The sequence below is a fragment of the Dendropsophus ebraccatus genome, chromosome 10 (assembly GCF_027789765.1).
Source record: "Dendropsophus ebraccatus isolate aDenEbr1 chromosome 10, aDenEbr1.pat, whole genome shotgun sequence".
NCBI lineage: Eukaryota > Metazoa > Chordata > Amphibia > Anura > Hylidae > Dendropsophus > Dendropsophus ebraccatus.
The window spans coordinates 19,182,575-19,203,628 of record NC_091463.1 but is presented as its reverse complement, the minus strand read 5'-3'; the positions used below and the strand labels follow the sequence as shown (position 1 = coordinate 19,203,628).

The 21,054-nt window shown below is 42.0% G+C and overlaps 1 protein-coding gene across 11 annotated transcripts in view; it reads right to left on the bottom strand.

Moving 5' to 3' along the window:
* The window catches only part of HUWE1 (HECT, UBA and WWE domain containing E3 ubiquitin protein ligase 1), a 70,440-nt gene that overhangs the window by 35,922 nt on the left and 13,464 nt on the right, over positions 1 to 21,054 (bottom strand). For 6 of the 11 annotated variants that reach the window (XM_069986438.1, XM_069986436.1, XM_069986439.1 and 3 more), the window contains exons 2-34: positions 18,531 to 18,663; positions 17,657 to 17,726; positions 17,061 to 17,159; positions 16,752 to 16,958; positions 15,591 to 15,743; positions 15,447 to 15,509; positions 15,154 to 15,231; positions 14,845 to 14,892; positions 14,687 to 14,755; positions 13,188 to 13,287; positions 12,754 to 12,854; positions 12,497 to 12,647; positions 11,886 to 12,013; positions 11,449 to 11,589; positions 9,933 to 10,038; positions 9,642 to 9,746; positions 9,457 to 9,561; positions 9,291 to 9,371; positions 9,081 to 9,187; positions 8,121 to 8,298; positions 7,528 to 7,646; positions 7,166 to 7,377; positions 5,956 to 6,013; positions 5,190 to 5,366; positions 3,712 to 3,957; positions 3,444 to 3,577; positions 3,102 to 3,202; positions 2,686 to 2,871; positions 2,311 to 2,527; positions 2,105 to 2,227; positions 1,478 to 1,715; positions 938 to 1,170; positions 442 to 565 (exon numbers count right to left, since the gene is read on the bottom strand). In XM_069986438.1, coding sequence (XP_069842539.1) covers positions 442 to 565; positions 938 to 1,170; positions 1,478 to 1,715; positions 2,105 to 2,227; positions 2,311 to 2,527; positions 2,686 to 2,871; positions 3,102 to 3,202; positions 3,444 to 3,577; positions 3,712 to 3,957; positions 5,190 to 5,366; positions 5,956 to 6,013; positions 7,166 to 7,377; positions 7,528 to 7,646; positions 8,121 to 8,298; positions 9,081 to 9,187; positions 9,291 to 9,371; positions 9,457 to 9,561; positions 9,642 to 9,746; positions 9,933 to 10,038; positions 11,449 to 11,589; positions 11,886 to 12,013; positions 12,497 to 12,647; positions 12,754 to 12,854; positions 13,188 to 13,287; positions 14,687 to 14,755; positions 14,845 to 14,892; positions 15,154 to 15,231; positions 15,447 to 15,509; positions 15,591 to 15,743; positions 16,752 to 16,958; positions 17,061 to 17,159; positions 17,657 to 17,701 — 4,233 coding nt within the window. In that variant the 5' untranslated portion in view covers positions 17,702 to 17,726; positions 18,531 to 18,663. The remainder of the gene's footprint in view (positions 1 to 441; positions 566 to 937; positions 1,171 to 1,477; positions 1,716 to 2,104; positions 2,228 to 2,310; positions 2,528 to 2,685; positions 2,872 to 3,101; positions 3,203 to 3,443; positions 3,578 to 3,711; positions 3,958 to 5,189; positions 5,367 to 5,955; positions 6,014 to 7,165; positions 7,378 to 7,527; positions 7,647 to 8,120; positions 8,299 to 9,080; positions 9,188 to 9,290; positions 9,372 to 9,456; positions 9,562 to 9,641; positions 9,747 to 9,932; positions 10,039 to 11,448; positions 11,590 to 11,885; positions 12,014 to 12,496; positions 12,648 to 12,753; positions 12,855 to 13,187; positions 13,288 to 14,686; positions 14,756 to 14,844; positions 14,893 to 15,153; positions 15,232 to 15,446; positions 15,510 to 15,590; positions 15,744 to 16,751; positions 16,959 to 17,060; positions 17,160 to 17,656; positions 17,727 to 18,530; positions 18,664 to 21,054) is intronic. The other 5 variants (XM_069986435.1, XM_069986441.1, XM_069986442.1 and 2 more) reach the window with 3 other exon arrangements.

The window sequence follows — 21,054 nt, the reverse complement described above, 5'->3', positions numbered from 1 at the left end:
AGGGCATGATAGTAAGGATGCACAGGAATAGGAAGAGACATCATGTGTCCAATGGGTGTCAGGAAAACTGGAGCAAAAGGCGAGAAGGGAGCTGCTGCAGCTTGGCTATGGGAGCCTGTTTTGCTATGTCAGGGAAAGGAAAATATCCACATTTTAAATAATGTACCCAAACAATTTACCATTAGTCAAGGCTGCTCAGAGGCAGTAACTATATGTATGGGATTAACCCTCACCTAACTATCCTTACTGTTCTGTCACATGCAGATGCTTAGATGTCTGCCTTGTATGAGCAGAGTGGCACAGAGAAGCCTGCGGTAGAAAGGGGCTGGAATGAAGGAAGAGGGAAGGATGGAATGTAATGAAGGTACAGAAGGAAAGCAGATTTGAAGCTGAAGAAAAAAAAAAAAAGAGAAAAGAAAAAGTTTAGTGATTCACACTTACCCGCACAACTCCACCAATGAGAGGAGGGGGGTGGGTGAGGAGATACTCGGTAGCTTGTTCCATGGTGCTTGTGTTAAGAAGTGCCTCCATTGCATGCTCCCGAGTAAAGCCCATATCCATAAGCTATAGAATTAAAAACAGAAAGGTTAGGAAATTCACCCAGTAAAGAGTCAAGGGAAAAACAGAAGAGGAAAAGTTTCACAAGGCCATAAAATGAGCATTAGAGAATGAAAAGCAATGTGCCGAAAAGAAAAGTAATCTGACCATACACAAAAGACAGCAGTCAGCCAAACACTCATTTAGCTGACAGGCATGACTTGTCACCCCCTTTCTTTATAGATGTTGTGTGTTCTGAATGGCGAGAGGAGTTGTAAGCCACTGCTAGATACCGGATAACAGAAGTGGAAATTAAACATATCTGACCCTTATCTCCCCTGGCATCTGCCGTCTGCTGTGCATGGCCAGCTTAAGTCCAGTAAACTCAATTCACACTCCCACCTGCTGAAGTTGTTGCTGGTTCACTTGGGGTTCCCGCCTTGTAGCACTCTCATCTTGCTGCCCGGCTTCTTCTTCGTGGCTTCCTTCTCTCTCTTTACTCAAACGTTCTCGGATAACTGGCTCCCCGCGAAGAATATGACACAAGATAGCAAGCATAGACTCTGCCATGCGACCACCATATACCTTTAAAGGCTTCCTGTTCCACAAGTTCTTTATACAAGTAAAGGCTGCCTGTATTAAATAAATGGAAGATATATATCACTAGGTGTCAGAAGGGTATATTCATTTAAAACATGTATCTTAGGTTTTGTGATGCAACAAGAGTAAGGCCTCATTCCACGTTCAGTAAATTTTCAGAAACGTATATTATGTACACAAAAACTTTTTTTTTTTATGGAACGGATTGTGGATCCATTAAACTACGGTCAGTGTGAATAACCAAACAGAAATGAATGGACTTAAATTTGTCCGTATTTGTGGATTCGCAGATTTACAGAACATGTGAATAAGGCTACAGGTGATTTAAAATGCAACATACCTTCTGTGTAACCACCAGGAAGCGCAGGGAGCTAAACTGAGGAAAGTTCTGGCCTCCAGGTGGCTTGGTGGGAGGTAGAGAGTGTGGAGACTCCAAGACAGTTGTAGGGTTCACCATTTTTTCCACTAACATGAGCCAGGCATCTAAAAACTCCCCAGTACCATCTGGCAAATCTGGGTGCTCCAAGCCTTCAGAAACAGGTACTCTCCCACCCATTGAAAGGGCCCAGTTAAAAGTTCTAAAATTAAATGGTGGAACAAAAAAAAAAAAAAAATTAGGCAATTGATCACCAGAAACTAGTGTGAGCTCCACTTTTTATATGTGAAAAACTACCACTTAGTCTCGGCCTAAAAAGAGGTCATATCAAGGATTAGAAGACACATGTCAGTCTTGTAAAAACATCACAAATCCTCAGTTTTTGTATGGTATTGCAGCTCAGTTTCATTAAGTTGTAATACCATACACAACCTGAAGAGGGGTTATGCTTTTGGAAGAAATCAGCCATGTTTCCCTAATCCTGGACAACCACTTTAACGGACACAATGGTGATGAATCTAGCTAATACATTTTTAAAAAATACAAGACCGTAAACAGCATTAATGCAAAGGAAACAGGCGATTAACTTACTCAAAAAGTGCATTGTGCCCACCAGAACATAGAAACTTCTGTAGCATGAGGTGATATGGATACTTTCGTTCATCAAACAACATGGGAGATGTAAAGCCAACAGAGCAGATAAAGAACGTCAACCTAAAGAGCAAAAATTTTAAAGCTGACCAAAAGGCACTGAAAAATCATAAATCTAAAGGAAATGCTGTAGCCCCAGTACTCACCTGAACCTTGGTGTGGGAGTGTAGGGGGGAGGCTGCCAAGAAAGACCTTTGGTGAGTAACTTTGTCAAAGCAGACGCAGTGGAGCGAGCCGCTGGAGTAGGGGCAGTGGTGGTACTTGCTGCGTGATGGCTTCTTCTTTGTCGGACAGGAGAGCCCACACAAAGCTTTACTAAGAGACCAAAAAGCTCGGCTAATGCTCGACCCAACCTGGAGGATGCTGCAATGGAAGTGCATGAAAACAAGTGAGAACAGGGTTGTGCTAAAACCTTCAGGAGCCAGCTTCACTTTATCAGCCAAACAAAAACTTTCAAAGGGCTTGAAAAAAAGTTTTTTTTTTTTTTTTTAATAATTTGCAAAACAAACATGAATGCTGACCTGACAGCAGCGGCTTGATCTGTTTGATTCTGGCAGCCATTGCTGGTGTGATCTTGGGTTTACCCTTGGGATCAGAAGTGCTTGGTTCATCGGTTTCCATGGGGGCCAGCGAGTCGCCATCCAACCCGATACCTTCCAGCAAACCAGTCGTTTCTTCATTTGCAGCTGAAGTTTCCACTTCTCCATCTACAATGATGCAAAATGTAAGAATAAGAATGTGGAAAGTGTAAGGTAAAAGGCCAGCGAGTTAATAAGTAGCTACACTGTTTAAGTGACTAAAAGTCTTACAATAAGAGAAGACACAAACAAAAAGGTATTATGTAAATGAAAAATAAGTACAAGGTTTATATATTTAAAAAAAAAAAAAAGTGTTGTGTGCATGACATTGAAGCACTAAACAAGTGAAGGCACAATACCTGCTCGTTTGGCTCCTTGGGGTAATGTACTCGCTGTCTTCTCCTCCTTTGGAGCAAGTTTTTGCATATCTGCTTGACCAAACTCACACCCAGGTGGCAAACTATTAAAAACGTCAACAGACCATTGAATGAATATTTCATCTTATTCAAAACGAAACCAACAGTCACCAAATTATAAACAGCCATTTTTTTTGTTCTCCAGACTAAGGGCAACAGAGTCTCTTGAAACTCTGATGACAATACATTTATAAGACTATCAATTGGCCATTAATGACAAAGTGCTGAAAAAAGTAATGTAACACAATATTAATCTATGGAACAGTTATAGTCATTGTTAGGTACCTGTTAGGAGTACACAGAGAAAGCAGAACAGTGCTTTCCCACACCAGAGAGCAGTATAGTTGGCTAAGTTTGTTCAAAACATTGAGTCCCAATTGTGAGCCCCACTGGTTCACAGAGATGGCGCGGATCTCACTCTAAATGTAAGAAAAGTAAGAAAAATTAAAGAGGTCGTTATAATACATAATAATAACACAACTGAATGCTAATAAAAGACATGACATTATGGTAAGGTTGATAATAAACTCTTGCCAGATATGCCTCTGCTTACCTGTCCTACTCTACACGTATGGACAAACATCATGATGTAGGCGTGTGCCGCAGTCAAAGCATGAAGCAGCGGTGTGGCCTGGGCAGAAAGTGTTGCATCTGTGACGTTCCCCGCACAGGCCAACTCTCTCAACAGCACAGATCCCCCTGGTGCCTCAATTGGTCGATGTAGAGGATCAAGGGAGGAAAGAATAGAGTCCAGTTGAAGGAGCCCTTCCTGAAGAACCTTGGGCTCATGGGATAATGTCTGAGAAAACAAAAAGGATCAATCTTGCATAGTGATAGCCTGTAATAATAAAGAGCAGAGAGTGGCGTGTGACCCTGCCGCCAATCCCAGACCGTAGTATCACGCAGCTTGTATGGGGAGATAATAGAAGCCTGAGACTGGCAAGGGATCCAGCATCAAAACCGCACAAAGGCGGTAAGGAAAGTACGGCTAATTCCTTACTATTAAAGGGGTACTCGAGCGAAAATCTTTTTCTTTTAAATCAACTGGTGTCAGAAGGTTATATAGATTTGTAATTTACTTCTATTAAAAAAAATCTTGAGTCTTCTCATACTTATTAGCTGCTGTATATCATGCAGGAAATTATTTTTATTTTCAGTCTGACACAGTGCTCTCTGCTGCCATCTCTGGCCGAGACAGGAGCTTTCCTGCATGACTAGAGATGAGCGAACCTTGAGCAAGCTTGAGTCCATCCAAACCCGAACTTTCGGCATTTGATTAGTGGCGGCTGCTGAACTTGGATAAAGCCCTAAGGCTATGTGGAAATCATGGATATAGTCATTGGCTGGAAAACATGGATACAGCCAATCTTAAAGCTTTATCCAACTTCAGCAGCCACCACTAATCAAATGCCGAACGTTCGGGTTCAGATCGACTCGAACCCTAACCCAGTTCGCTCATCTCTATGCATGACATATAGAAGCTTATAAGTATGGGAAGACTTGAGATTTTTGACCAGTTGATTTAAATGGGTTATCCAGCGCTACAAAAACATGACTACTTTCCCCCTACTGTTGTCTCCAGTTTGGGTGGGGTTTTGAAACTCAGATCCATGGAAGTAAATAGAGCTTAATTGCAAAACGCACCTGAACAGTATGGGGAAAAGTGGCCATGTTTTTGTAGTGCTGGATAACCCCTTTAAAAGATTTTTGCTGAATAACCCCTTTAAGACTTGCCTGAACCATCCAACAGTGCTAGATAAGGGTTTTTTCTCTTTGATAAATATACAGCATGGGATCATTGTTGCTGGATTAGCTATATTTGCAGATCTCCGGGTGGTGAATTACATTTTACTGTTTAGTATATCAGGGCTAGATAAATTAATGTAAACTGTAGAAACCACTCTGCACACAGCCATTGCTAGACTTTTAGTGGGACTGGAAGATGTGTACACTTCCAGCCTTGACACAGATAAACACTCACAATAAAGATGGCACAAAACAGAGCCAGTGCAGTTTAGTACAAATACATACCAGGATGGATTTGCAAACTCCAGCCACAGCCTGGCATGCAGCAGAGGTAGGAAAGTCAATAGGTAGGTTTGGAAGGCCCAGTATGGTTACCAGGGGCAGGAGACCCTTCTGGCTCACAAACTCCTGGCAGTGATCATCTGTTGTGTTGTTACTCAGTATGGATTCCACAAATTTCATCTGGAAAGGAGAACACGTGTGTAATATAATAATGAGCCACTATATAATCCTTATCCCTCCTAGGAATAAATATTGTTTCCTGTGTGGGAAAGTCTTGCCTACAACTAGGTTATCAATGTCACAAGCCACTAACTGTTCAACTGTAAGTCCTGTTTAAAGCCATGAAACTAGTGTGAACAGTGTCTAACACTAGAGAAAACTATTATAAAGTTGCACAAAGCAAAATATCGGCATATAACTGCACATGTAACATAGCAAAGTCTTTCCAAATTCTGAATGGCTAAGATGAGCATGATCGTTCAGCATTACTGGTGGCCGAATTTGGATGAAGCCCTAGGGAGTGGATGCAGCCACAGGTCAAACCCATGTTTTCTCAGACTCCCTAGGGCTGCATCCAACTTCTTCAGCCACCAGTTTAAATGCCAAATTATAGGACTTCGGCATGCTCGAATCACGCTCATCTGATCTGTGATGATCATGATTATGCTGGATGAGGGATGACCCCACAGAAGTGATGGCATATCCAACCAATAGGTCACCAGTTTATACGCCAATACAACCCCATTAACAAATCTATCGTGAAACTTACCACATTGAGGATGTAGTCCATCAGAGGAATTGGGATTCTTTCTTCAGTTCCAACCACACTATAGCAGGAAAGAGATAACATACAATTTGAATGGGAAACCAAGACTAGATTTACAGTGTACTTACGTAATGTGTTGTTTTTACCCGTTGTCATAGAAACACATAGGACTTGCTCCAGAGGCTAGGACTGACTAGGTCAGGGCTAAATAAATTCAGGTTACCATAGCAATCAGCCCAGAGTAAGGTATAAAGGCCAGCGGCAAATACCCAACAATGTGCATCAGTATCGACAACTCTGCCCATTTAGATTCACAACAGGCAGTGGAGTGAGATCAGCGTCTATACCCATATTGCTGAATTTACAAGCATATCCTTAATTCTCATGACTACTTTACAATAATTAGGTTGTAATATGCTATAGCAGCTATACTCCACTCATTTCCAGCCTATGTGCCACTTTCAGACTTGACAGGTGATGTGACACCACACTATACACTAAATATAAGAACTCCATTGCTCAGCCATGCTGGGGATTCACCTGAAGACTTCAGGTCAGATCATTACAATGCATGGGGTGACTTTGTGTCATCCCATAGAATGTTATACAGGTTTGTAAATTACTTCTGAGCAGTGACAAGGCCTACTTGGAGCACTGATGGAAGTTAGGTTATTCAGTCCATACTCCAAATCAGAATGGTGCTTTAAAGTGACACTGTCACCTCCTTTTTGCATTATGACATCTCTACACAGGTGTAAAGGGTAAATTTAGCGTTTTTCATACCACATTTTATATCATACGTCATGGTGCTTGTTCAAGTAAAAAATCATCTTTTATTAACGCAGACTGTGTTAAGTGGGAGGGGCCTCGTGGGATTAATGCCACTTAGCCCCGCCCAAATGCCACAGTTGGCCCCACCCCCTCACCAGCCATTGGAACAGGCTGGCTGAAAGGTCTAGACCCCACCCCCTTTTTATCAGCCAACCAATGGTTGTCAAGGGGGCGGGGCCAACAGTGTTGCTAATCCTGCAAGGCCACGCCCACTTAATACAATCTGCAGTTGATAAAAGGACACTTTTACTTGAACAAACACCATGACGTTTGATATAAAATAAGGTATGAAAAACGCTAAATTTACACTTTACACCTGTGTAGAGATGTCAGAATGCACAAAGGGGGTGACAGTGTCACTTTAAGTGCACAGAACACTTACTTTTGGCTTGGCTCAACTTCACTCTGCTGATTTGCACTGAAGCTCTGCATAGCTTGCACTTCTTCCTCCTCTTCATCTTCACTGGAAGCCTCCTCTGCCGCATGGTTAGACCGGGGTGGAGGGGCAGCTGCTGTGCCATCGGCTTTCTGAATTGATGGCTTCTGACAAATATATTTTGGGTCCCTACCAAGATTGCATATTTCTTCTAAAAGCTGAAAGATAGCAAAACACCCCAATGTCACTCTAGGTACTAATGTTTTATATCGAATACGTATGTGCTTTTTCTTTAGAGTCAGAATGTAAGGGTAAAACATACAAAAGGTGTTTTACACACAAGAGCCACAACAGACAATGAGGCTTACCTTAATAATAGCAGTGGTGGCATCTGTTTTTAATGTGGGCTGGTGCCTCATCAGCTCATCGACAGCACTGCCCAGGTTAGAGGCTGTATCGCCTGCAGGAGACCGAAGAGAGGTCAAAGCTGGAAGAGACCACGGGCCTCTTAATCCCTCAGCTAGAGACCTGAAGAGAGCTATTCTATGCTGCACTACAGGTCTCTTCAGCAGGGGTTAGAGGTGGTTTAGAGAAAATTGGGAAGTGCCATGAACTGAGTGTTCTGGGTAATGACAGAGCCTTGGAAATCTAAAATCCAAATGCTGGCACTGCTATATGAAAAGAATCATTCATTATCCACGGATTAACAAATCTGATACATGGAAAGTTCTCGTGGCAGGGGTCTATATGCACGTAGGTGACCAGCCTAAAGATTTAACAAGTGGGTCAAGTAAAAAAAGATTAGGGAATATTAAAGTAATTATACAAAAGTAAAAACAGGAGGGAGACGAGCTAGTGAGCGTCAGATAGGCGGGGCCTCGGAATTCAGAGGATTTGGTAATAGCTGTCTATCACTTGCCCTCTATATAAACATTCTACCTTTAAGCAGCTCAGTACTTACCTAAGGGATCTGAGCTACGTCTCCTCCTCATTGCAGGAAGGTAGTCCGGTGATAACAACACTTTAAAAAGTCTTTCAAAAGGTTGGCACTGCACAAATGACTGCAAACCCCGGGCATTCAGACAAAGTGCACTGAAAACATTTGGAAGGGAACCTAGAACCTCCCGGGTAGCAGGTACCTAAAAGGGGGAAGAACACGTCAGCAAACAGTTATAAAGCAAAAGGCAGAAACATGAATCCAACAAACTTTTGTTAAGCGCTATAAAATGCAAAAGAAAGCCATTTTACAAAAGCTTTGCCATAGCAAAATTGCTTTTTTTGTAGTTTGGCCCCTTTGTGTCCCTGTAGTGTTGTCAGCTTGTTGCCTAAGTTCCCGACCACTGCTCTCCACTCACAGCAATGGCCAGGACCCTCAGAAGCTGTTAAGTATGTTTTTGGTTTCTCTGTCTCCCACTGAGCTAACACACATCTTCAGAGACAATCCACAATCCCTGGAGACGTGTGTAAGCTCAGCAAGAGCAACTCAGCGATGCGGAGCACATTGAGTTCGGCACCAATGCTTTCCATCCTCGCTCCGAACCAGGGGAGATGGGAAAACCCCTTTACAGAGGCATAAGCCTCTGCTAGAGTCCTACCAAGTTAGATATTTACAGTAGGCCAACAGAAGTAGTCATAGGTTTCTGACAGGCGTGGGTCATTTCAAGAGCAGCGTCACACCTGCCCTCTAGTATTCTGCGGTATTGGCAACTTGGCTTCACTTTAATGGAACTCAGCTGCAATACCACAGACAAACTGAGGGCAAGAGTGGCGCTGTTTCTGGAAGAAAGAATCTTCTATGCAGTCTTTGCCAAGTGGCAAACACCAGCCAGCCTGGAAACCGGCAGCAGTGGGAATGAGTAAATAAGACACATTTGTTAAGTTCCCCGCAGCCCCAGAGGATGTGGTGTACGGAGATGCTTACATCTTTTATAAGAAGAGCGTGCAGCATTACATCTGTCAAACCATTGTCTTGGAGAGAGGAGAGTAGAGAGGGTTCTTGAAACACGAAGACCGTTACCACTTCAGTAGCTGCGGAAACACAGTGTTATGGTGCAATACCGGCAGTTTCCACTAGTAATATAGCCATAAAGTGAGATATAAACCATCATGCCAATGTAACCAGATTACTTACCCAGCAAGAAGAGGGAAGGTCCATAATACTCGGCATTACTGATTATGTGTTTCAGGGATGTTGGAAGAGTTCCATCCATCACTAACATTAATAAAAAGAAACCACTTCACACGTGTTCTCTAAAGCTTATGCCATCACATTAATCAATTTGCAAGAGAAAATTTACCGTGACGAATTCCGTCTGAGAAAGCCGGATCCTGAATTGCTTTCTTCAAAAAATTTAGCATAGATTTCAACAAGGCTGCTCTTTGTGGAATGCACTGCACCCCTGCTGAGCAAGGAAGAGACTGTAAGCGCTTTCATGTCTTCACATCTTCAGTCATATGATTTTACACCACAAAAAGGTCTTACCAGAGCGTGGCATTACTAAACTCCCTGCACTACTGCTTGTAGTCATAGGCCGTGGATCTGCAGAGGTGGAAGGACCTGGGCTACTTTCCATGGCTACATCAGATACTGCAACATATAAAAGTTACCTCGGTGAGGATAGTTTAACATAGGCCAATGGATCCAAATGAGTCGCTAGCATCAGGACAACATAAGGAGAATGTGAGGCAATTTATTTTTAGCTATATAGAATAGCTACCGTGTGCAATTTAGTTAAATGATTTTATAAATGAAGATTTCAGCCCCCCAAACTACCTTCCATGTCAGTTTCCATTTCTTCTCCTTCTTGAACAGTGCTGGGGCGCTGGATTTTTGGTTTAATCACAAATGGACACTCTTTTCTGCACAAATCAACTTCATGCTAAAATGAACACAAGAAAAATAGCATTAAAATAAAAAATAAAGAACCTTTAAAATACTAACAGTCCCCATACACCTTATAGTTTTGTTGCTGTGCCAACTCCCTGTATATAAGGATGACGGCAGCTGGACAGGAGAGATAATGGTTCAGCCATCAGTTAATGATGTATGGCTACCTTTAGCATTACTACATAGTGTTTTGCAAATACACAATTCCCCATGAGGACACAAGAGATACTAGGAATGAGCTGCTAATTTAGCAGCTTTTTCTACAGGCCAGGGGTGCAAACATGCAACAAGCTTAGACACGCAGCTTATCTCTCCCTTTGGAAAACGATGGGCTTCTGTGCATTACAGCCACTATAAATGCCACTGCAACAACATGGCGACTTAGTCCTTACATGTACAGCAGTGGTACCAAACTCTGTCTAGGCCGTAAACCCCTTTTAAACACAAGACCAGAGTAAAGAATTCTGTTAATCGGTAACTATCATTTTCATAAACATCTGACCTGTCATAGTGCCTAAGTTTTTTCAGGTGGGCGTCGAGACCCCCACCAATCACTAAAACAAAAGGACAGAGAGATGTGCCCTTTTGTGTCTGCACGGCTCTTCTCCAGGAGGATTAATGCTTCTGACATGTGAATGTCACAAATCAGAGTCTGGTGGAACAGTAGATAACCTTTACATATATAGTCTGCTAACAAAGCTTCCACCCTCTTGTTCAGTGCCAGTAATATGGATTTAACGCTACTACTACTGGTACTATAAGTATATAATATGTCCGCCGTCGCCGCATACAAGGGTTCTAAAGCCATGCGTGGTTCCAATCCACTGGCTGAGACATACTGCTGTAGATTGACCCCAAGATTCAAGCCAAAAACCACTGACAAACCTCTGCTCTGCCAGGCCTTAATGTGCGCATTTGTGTAGACGTTTTATTCAAAATAAAAGGTGTGAAAAGTTTTGATCACTCGGGTCTGGGTGCAGAGAACCACCACCACCTATTACTAAAAATAGGTTTTTGAGGACTTGCCGGAAAACCCCTTTCTCGTCAAAGTTCATTGGGAGACACAGCTTATCTCCGTCTGTGTCCACAATGACATGAGGGAGAAATAAGGGTAAAAGCTTTATCTCAGTCTATAGAATCAATCTCCTGCAGCAAGGAAGAAGTGCTTAGCCCAGTACTTCCTCCCTGCTTGTTCAAAAGGTCACTGCACCAAGACCAATCAAAAGTTTTGAAGGGTCTTTAAAAAAAATAAAAAAAAAAAAAAAAAAAAAAGAAGAAAAAAAAAGTTTTTTTTTTATTTTTATGATATTAACACTTTAAACATAAGAAATAAAACAAACCAAAAAAAAAAACAGGATGTGTTTTACAATGTATGACATTCTACAGAAGGCCTTCATCTCACCTCCAGTCGATAGATAAATATGGACAACCCGCTGTGAGATTGAAAGGCCGCCATATCCAGGTTTGTAATGAGGTCAACAACCCTCACAGCTCGCGTCACAAACGTGATCTGGTCCTGTTCGTCTCCTAGGAACTTAATCACCTGAGAAACATAACGCCAAAGAGAAAGCTCAAAGCGCGATAGTATGCTGCAATGGAACAGAAAATGCGAGCTGCTGCCATGGAGACAAGAGGCACTTTATTCTTTATAGCAGCCCTCAGATTATTTTTATATTGTGTTATATATATATATATATATATATATATATATATATATATATATATACACACACACACACACACACACACATTACCTCAACACTCAAACAATACAGAAAGAAAGGCAAGGGCAACAAACACAATAGGATTTGGATAGGGAACACACAACAATGGTTATACCTTTAAAAGTGCTTCCATCATGCCGCAAGAAACCAGTGCCTCGCCACCAGCATCATAACTGGCTAGATGATACAAGAAGGAAAACAGAGCAGTGGCAAACTGATGGGGGTATGGCTCCATTGTGGGATCTGAGAGGAGGAACAGATGAGAGTTGAGTTATGTTTATTATTACAGGGCTCTTAAAATCATTTGCCAATTTCTGTGTGATTACGGGGAGGGATAGATGCTGGGCCCCCTATGAATCTTAAGAACTGGAATTCCCTGGTCTCCCCTTGTGAGGCAGCAATGCACTTATGTGACTGATGCTCCCTTCACTGCAATGGGAATGACTGAGATTGCAGTGAAAAAAAAAAAAAATCGCTGTCAACTCTAAAGCAGTGAATGGAGCTACAGTCATGCATTTTAACAAGCGCTTATGATATTCTATTAGGGATATGGAGATGTCAAAGACAGAGGTCTCTGGCTTAGAATATCCAAAACTATTAGCCAAAGCAAAAAACTGCTAACAAGACATTTGAAAGGCCATATGTAATATATTGTCTCTATAGTGATCGCCGATATGAACCCTTTAAGACGGGGGAAAAAAAAAAAAAAACAACTCTTGCACTCACCAATCATGGCCTGAATACAGTTTCGCACAAGAACAGGTAAAAAGCCATGGTAAGAGGCAGTACCAGTGCAGTCTATGATGCTGCTTAACTTGGGCGTTCTTTCCAAGTGAACAATAGAGGTTAACGTTCTCAGAGATGCTGCTTTAATATCCTATTTACAGAATATGGAAAGAAAGAAAACATTTATTGCATCATACAGAAGTCAATGGAAGACTCCTGAATGCTGTGAGGGTATTATGGTGGTCTGGGAGTCTTACCATGAGCTGCTTGTCCGTTATCTGGAGAACATCCACTAATTCCTCTATTAGACCATTGTAAAGAATGCTATTTGCAGACTCTTGCAAGGCATTAGAATAAACTATAAAGATAAAAAGAACAAGACTTCGATAATCACAGCAGGCAGGAGAGTCAAGAAACGCTGAACTATCCACAGGATGGGACATCAGTCACTGATCAGCTGGTGCCCGCACTACACAGTGAATAGCCAGAAGCAGCTACTTACTGTGTAGTGGTTGAACCTGGTTACTGCAGCTCACGGATTCCGCAGTGTACACATACCCTAAGGTAGAATGTGCTTACTATGCATTATGTGCAATGAGTGATCGGGCAACCAATAAAAACTAGTCTGCACCAAAGATTATAGAAGACACATTACACATTTTAGACCACAGGGATGAAAGACAAAACATACCTAAAATAGAAATTGCGTGTAGTCTGGCCTGGACTGCTTGTAGTCTTTTTTTATGATTAGAAAAACCATGTGCCAGCCGTATGTGGGTAAATAAGAGCATCTACAGGATAAAAAGGGAAATGTCAATACAAGAGATAATTTTAAAAAAAGATACTTCCATGTCTACTAGTCATCAGTAAACATTTGTGAATGTGACACCTGTAATAACCAAGCAGGCAGTGTGTTTAATCCCTGGCTCACAGCAGTTCTCTTGTTTCTCTGGACAGTCCCATGACAGGTCTATAGGGCTGTCTGGCAATAAAAGATGAAGATTACTGCAAGCTGGAAAGTAAAATGCTAATAATCCATGGAGGTGTCGGCACGGAGAATCCCACCGAGATATCCCTGTGACAGGTCAAATGTTTTTCTAAAGACAGGTCTACCATTTTATCAGGCCAGTAAGCATAGCAGCCCCACCAGTGTCACAATTCCTAACCAGAATGAATTGTGAGTTTTGAAAAGGGAGTCTATATTAAAAGCAAATGTGGCAAAAAGTTTGAAGATATTTGGGGGAGGTGGAGAGACACCCCGGGGGGCTACCTAGTAAGATACTTACAGATTTATGCCGGAATCCTGTGCAAGTCTGGTTGAATTCTCTAACAATGAATCATGGTGACATATGGATGTCTGAGTGACTAAGAAGGGGAGTACGGAGGAAATGGCACTGGGACAATATAGTAGTGTTAGGAAAGTTAAGGAGCGCATTATACCGAATAGATGTATTCACAGTTGACAATATATATACTGCAATATTCTGGGATGTGTAGATAGCAATAATGTGTGAGGTTTATACTTTAAATGTTACCAATTTCTGTTATATGTTCCGCACTGCCAGCGATGTAACTGGCAGACAAATTGTTTTTATTTTTGCTGTTTACAATGAGAAATTTTTAATAAAAATTGTCCAATTAAAAAAAACTAAAAAACAGGTCTCCTTTAGGGTGTTTAAAGGAGAAGTTCAGCAAAAAAATTTATTAAAGTATTGTATTGCCCCCCAAAAGTTATACAAATGCTCAATATACACTTATTACGGGAAATGCTTATAAGGAGCTTTTTTCCCTGCACTTACTACTGCATCAAGGCTTCACTTCCTGGATAACATGGTGATGTCACGACCCGACTCCCAGAGCTGTGCAGGCTGTGGTTGCTGGAGAGGATGGTGGCAGAGGGATGCTCAGTGTCCCTCCAGTGCCCTGTGTCCCTCAGTGTCCCCTCTGCCATCATCCTCTCCAGCAGCCACAGCCCACACAGCTCTGGGCGTCGGGTCGTGACATCACCATGTTATCCAGGAAGTGACATCACCATGTTATCCAGGAAGTGAAGCCTTGATGCAGTAGTAAGTGCAGGGAAAAAAAGAGGGCAATACAATACTTTAGTAGAAATTTTCGTTGGACTTCTCCTTTAAGTGAGAGCACACAGGTCCCCATCAGACAATGCTTCCATACAGCCACCAAACGCACCTGCTTATCCTTAGGAATACTGTGCAATTTAGTTAGAGACTCCATAATCTCAGAGGGACTTTCAGAAATCTGGAAAACAGAGCAAGAAATAGTAACTAAAACCAAATTCTTACACGTGGTTCAGACTACCATCGCCATATATTACCATAATACATTACCTTGTCTAGCTCTTCTATGTGAATGTAATGTAGTGTATTACTTGACGCCTGGAAGAACAAAAAAACATTTAATGTAGAAACACTCCCAACAAACCTTCAGTTGTAATCTGTTGTTCGGTAGGGTTCACCCTAGAGTCATATGGTTGTATTTTTGTGTTGCATTATGGCTGCAAGTCCCAGCCTGACCACATGTCTGAGATCAGACCAGCAGCTGTAACACGGAGGCAGAAGTGCATCTGTATTTCAGTAGTGTGAACCCAGCCTCAACTTGATCATTAACTGCAACCAATACAATTCATGTCAACCCACCCTTTTTTCTATCTTTACTTCAGATCCAGGTTCTGCATAAAATTCAAAATGAAGAGTTGTGGCGCTTGGTGGGTATTTCTATAAAAGGAAAAAAATAGTTTTTAAAAAGGAAAATAGTCAGAACTTGGTCAATTCAAGAAGCCTGGTAGCTTAGTCGCTAAATTAGCTGCCAATATATTTTTCTATGTTCACCTTCTGACAACTCTGCGGAAATTTCAAACAATTCTATTTTACACAACATGCAAAGAAGATTTTTAAAGAAAAGTATGGCGTAAGTATGACATCAAACTTACCGACATCTGCATGTCTTTGCAACACTCAGCAAGACCAAAGCCATTCTCCTTCCCTCCCCAACTCTGCAAAACAAACAGCTAGTTGGCAAGTGATTGTATAACTACAGTATATAAAAATATATACTTCGTAATGTCAAAGTTCACCTCTGCAAGATGCTGTAGTCGCGACAATAGAGGTGTTCTTTTGTCAGAGGCAAGCCGTGTGATGTAATTGGACCGCTTGCTGAAGACGTAGAGAAGGTTTAGCACGGCCAGCACAACTTGCATGTCCGAAGAGGCAAGCAGAGTTGTCAGGTGCTAAAAACATGAAAGAGACATGTTACTTACTGCTCTATGTAGCGGGGCCTGTTAAAGATTACAAAACACTAAATATTGAAAAAATACACAAGTGATCAAAAAGTAGGACAGACACTCACTAAAAATTGAGACAACACAGGGGTGCACATATGCAAGTGAATAATGAAAGCTGTGGATGTATGCCACCATCTTTCAATTCTCTGCCTGAATTCTGTGATCAAAAGTCTCATTAGACAGGTAAGGACTAGAGATGATTGAACAGGGCCAACCATCGCCATTTGACTGCCCCATGGAACGGGAAGGCAGCGGAAGGTGAAGACAGCCTGAGTACCACCTGGAAAACAGGGATAAAGCCTAGGTAACAGGCTGTATCCCTGTTTTTCAGGGGGCACTCGGGCTGTCTCCACCTTCCCTACGGAACGGGAAGGCAGCGGGAGCCAAATGCAGATGGTTCAGGTTCGTACCTGAACATCGACCCTGTTCAATCATCTCTACTAAGGACGCATCTGTTCTCAACGTGTGTGTTTCCAAGTGCTGGGGTGGGGGGGGGGGGGGGGGGGGGGGGGGTTTCTGCATCTCATACTGATGGTTTTTTCTGTGATACTGATGGCAGTTCCTCTTCACATGCACTGCTGTCAGACTACATTTCCCAGTAGTCTTTGTGACACGCGCTTCAGACCAGTCTTCTTTGAATGTAACACAAGGGGCCTGCCTTCCAGCTAGGAGTATAGTGAGAGGTACAGCCTATGGGCCGTCCCTCCACGTCTTCTATGGGTTAATTACCAGCATGGCAGACCACCGCCAAACTAGCAATAACATACAATTACAAAGTAATGTAACTTCTCATTTACATTGTAATTGTTATAAATCTCATCTCTCCAGAATCCCCCTTTAATACATCCCTAGCCGATTACCTTTAGTAATTTTAGCTACATCTGATATACACTTCTCAGACACTAGTTTTACAATGTACCCAACACCATCACGCTTTTCTTCTACACTCATTACCTCGATGGAGCTGTATAGATGCCGTGAGAAGCTGTATTCAATAAGCAAGGCAGTGAAGTTGAGCACTGCCAGAAGAAGTGCTTTGAGTTGTTCCTTCTCAGGTCTATCGCACACAAGCATCCAAGACATATTCTCCACCGTCTGCCCAGCATCGGCCAGGATGCCATCGAAGCGATCCAACAGGTCCACCCAGTGATATAGCTCACACTATGGAACAGACATTTTTATGTTATACCATTTTCATGAAGTTAAAAGTATTATAACTATACAGAAGTAAAAATCAAAAGTAATAAAATCTGCAGTACACACCTTTCCGATGTTCCATGTTTTGATCTGCTGCAGCTCCAGAAGAAGTTGCTCATCAGTACATAGTTTCAGCTTGTCAATCAGAGACCTGCAGTCAGCAGGCTGCAAGAAAGAAAGATGGCGCCAAGCATTAAAGGATACCATCAAGGATAATGAACACAGCAAGAATTACTCAGTTTAAGGGATCATACAAAGTCATATTACAGTCATATCCACATGTGAGCAGTACAGAACGGCATCACAAAAGCTTTTGCACAACAAGTGATTACATTTATTGAATGGCACCCCATGGAGGCCTAAGCTACCGAACCAAGAGCCAAACTGATGTTCAGCGTGTTCTACAGCAAGGGTAGGGAACCTTGGCTCTCCAGCTGTTTCAGAATTACAACTCCCATCATGATGGGAGTTATAGTTTTGCAACAGCTGGAGAGCCAAGGTTCCCAACCAGTGTTCTACAGGGTGTGACACTGCACAGACTGAAGCACAATAACATGCACGTTATACATGCTATTAAAATGGGTTTGCACAAGGCTTTTCTAAGTACTTTATTATAGCGGATGTGACTGCAGTGTTAGTAAACAGGGTACAGCAACACTCACTGCCTCTGTTGGTGTCTTCTTCAGCTTCGTCCTGTCCACCTTCATCTTCAGATTTAAATAATTCTATAACCTAAAAAATGAGACAAATTTCAAAATCAAATAATATAGTAGCTAAAACTATAGTAGCATTATTAATAAATAAAAGAAATTATTTGCGGCCCCAATATCAGCTGCACTTCAAGAATCAAAAAAGCTGCACACCGCCTTTTGTTTTTAGAAGGAAATCTGTCATCAGTTTCATGCTGCTTGAACGAAAGGGCCAGGCTCCCATCTCTCACAGACATACCCTTCACTCCGATACACTGAGGTGTTCCAGCTTGGAACAGAGCTCCAAATCACTGTGTGCATGTGGCAATATTGCCAATTTCAATCAGAACCATGGACAGCAACGTAATTGTATGGGATTTTCCACAGATGACCTAACGGGATGTCTTTATAGTTAGATGGGACCAGACCTGTATTTGGCATTATGCACTTGTGGTGCTGTGCCTAGGGTGGCAGTACTTCAGAGTAGAATCCACATGCCGTTACAGAGGTATAGAAAGGGCTCATGACGTGACCTCTCTCTATACCTGGCGGCCCCCGCCTGCTATCAGCATATTCTATGGAAAAAGAGCGCCACTGCAAAGTACAATAAGTGTCGCAAAAAAAGGGGCTCATATGGACCTGTAGGAGAAAAAAATGAAAGCGCTATGGTCTTTTAAACCCGAGGAATACAAAACAAAAAGTGCAAAAATGAAAAGTTGCCCCATCTTTAAAGGATCAACTGCAGAACCGAACACTGCAACGTCCGTGTGTAAGCGGCTGTGCCCCATGCTGCAGTCTCAAACCCAATATCCCACATTCAGAAAACATAATTCACCCCGCAACTTACTCTAGCTGGAACCCGCAGGGCACGTAAGAGGAACAAAAAACTGCATTTGAAAGAGTCTGTTGCAAGACCGCAAGTGTCGTCCGGAAAATTCAAGGAACCAGGAACTCGCTGGAGGATGGACTCAGAATGCCAACTAGAAAGAGAGAGAAAATGGTTACTACAACCCCACACATTGTAGAACTATGAATAGCCACTAAAGCAACATCATAGTTAGGACCAACTATACGCTTGGCTCAAACTTCGGTCAGCCGCAGGTCAGGTTAGATGAACTAATAACCTCTATTATTGCCAGGATCATCATTTATCCATCAGAAGATTTGAATGAATGTGGCCGATTTCTTTGCAACCTGATGTCACATAGGGGCACTGTGACTATTTTGGGGAAATCCAAACGGCCATGAATATGCCATTTAGTATTTTTTACATGTAGTGGGTGTTGCAAAAGTTTAAAAAAAAAAAAAAAGTAAGCAATAACTTTCAGGTGGTTTTCTGACCTTTTGGAATTAGAATGGGGATGAGAAAGGTGAGTAACAGTCTATTTTTATTTTAGCCACATATGTCATATACTGGGATTTTCCAAAAAGATATATTTTATGCAAAGCTAATTACTGAGGCCAGATCAGAAAGTGAAGGAGTCAACGACTCGGCTACTTTATAACAGCATTTCCATCATTTCAGTCAGGCATTGTAGCCATGTTGGATGTTTCTCCATTCGCTCTTGTATACATCTTGTATAACAGCCTTGTAATCGCATTGTGAAGACTCTAGAGATCTCTTGGTTTATGAGTGCTACTTTATTATTAGCCTTCATCTGGCATCATTGCAGTCTTAGGATCACATTCCTTTACTAACACATTACACACAGAATAAGACGCGGTGGCACTCTTCCTCGCACACTTACTCATCTTGCGGCGCGCACCTGTACAAACAATTACTTTGGCACCAAGCGAGTGGAATCACGTACAGGAAGCATATCCTCAGTGGTCCGCAACCTGCGGCTACAACCCCCAAACCGGTTCCTCAGTGACACAGACCATGCTATTTCTCCCCTTACAGGACGTTCATAGAACAACACTTGTGATCAGCAGGAATCTGACAAATGCAAGAATGTGACCGCTGCCTGTCTCCAGCATCAGCATGGCGGTCAGAGGCCTCGCTCTTACTGCTCAGTACAAACAATCACAGCTGGTTATGTCGTATGCAGCGTTAGAATGAAGTTAGAGTAATAAATGTACACGCTCCTGACCCCAGCACCCTCGGCATCAAATTATATTACAGAAGATACATGGCTGACTTCCTGTCTAGTAATACGATTACAGAACACTGCAGTCACATCTACATGGAGGGCAGCAACAGGCGGCACCTCCATCCAGAACGCCTCAGCATCCTCCGAACAGGCTGATCTGTAAGTATGGACAGAAATGAGAAACTGCCCGCCATTGTTATTAAAGGAGCCTATAAACTCAGACAGAGTAGCCAGCACCTGGTTCAAGTGTCACTGTCGTATATATATATATATATATATATATATATATATATATATATATATATATATATATATATATATATATATATATATTTTATTTTTTTTTTTTTTTTTTTTTTTGCAGAAATCAATAATAGACAATTTTAAGAAACTTTGTAATTGGGTTTATTGCCAAAAAATGCATTTTTATCATGAAAAAGCAGTTTGAAGCTCTCCCCCTGTTCTCTTATGGAGAGGGGAGGGGTAGAGGGAGATGAGGCACCAAAACAGGCCAACAAAGAGTTAATTTACAGCTACATCACCAGCTATCTCCTCTGAAGTCAGCACTGTCCTCTTGGACTTCTAAATACCGGCTTTCACACAGGTCCCGCTGTGTAATCCTTTGTTCTCTGCTGGCAACTAATCTTCCTCCTCCCCCCTCCCCAGGTTAGGGTAGGGCGATATGGACAAAAAATAAAATCTCGATTTTTTTTTTTAAACATTTTGGACGATTCTCGATTTAAATCTCAATTTTTTTTTCTTTTTGCTAAATAAACAGAACATTTTTCTCCTTGCAGTGTAAGATACTATTTTCAATTCCAAAGAGCTTTATTGAAGTTATAATATTACATGACACAGAGTGTGAACAAAAGGGGATGAGAAAACAATAGTAAGAACAATGTAAATGCACTGCCATTGCAACACTAGACCAGAAGCGTGGTCCGACAAGAAATGTATAGGCTATACAACACAGTATGTAACAATAAGCGATGAGTGAGCACTAAACTGGGTGAAGCCGACTCAGCGGCTATGAAATAGTACTAGTAGTAGTACAGGAATAGATGAGGGGTGTAGTAGTAGTACAGGTAGAGATGAGGGGTGTAGTAATACAGGTATAGATGTGGGGTGTAGTAGTAGTAGTAGTAGTACAGGTATAGATGAGGGGTGACAGAGGGTGACTGGGGCAGCTGGGGGGACTGGGGGTGGGGGTATAGTAGTTGAGCATTTTCAGGGCATGTGATGTATAATAGTTGCACTTTTGCACAAACCTCATTTTGT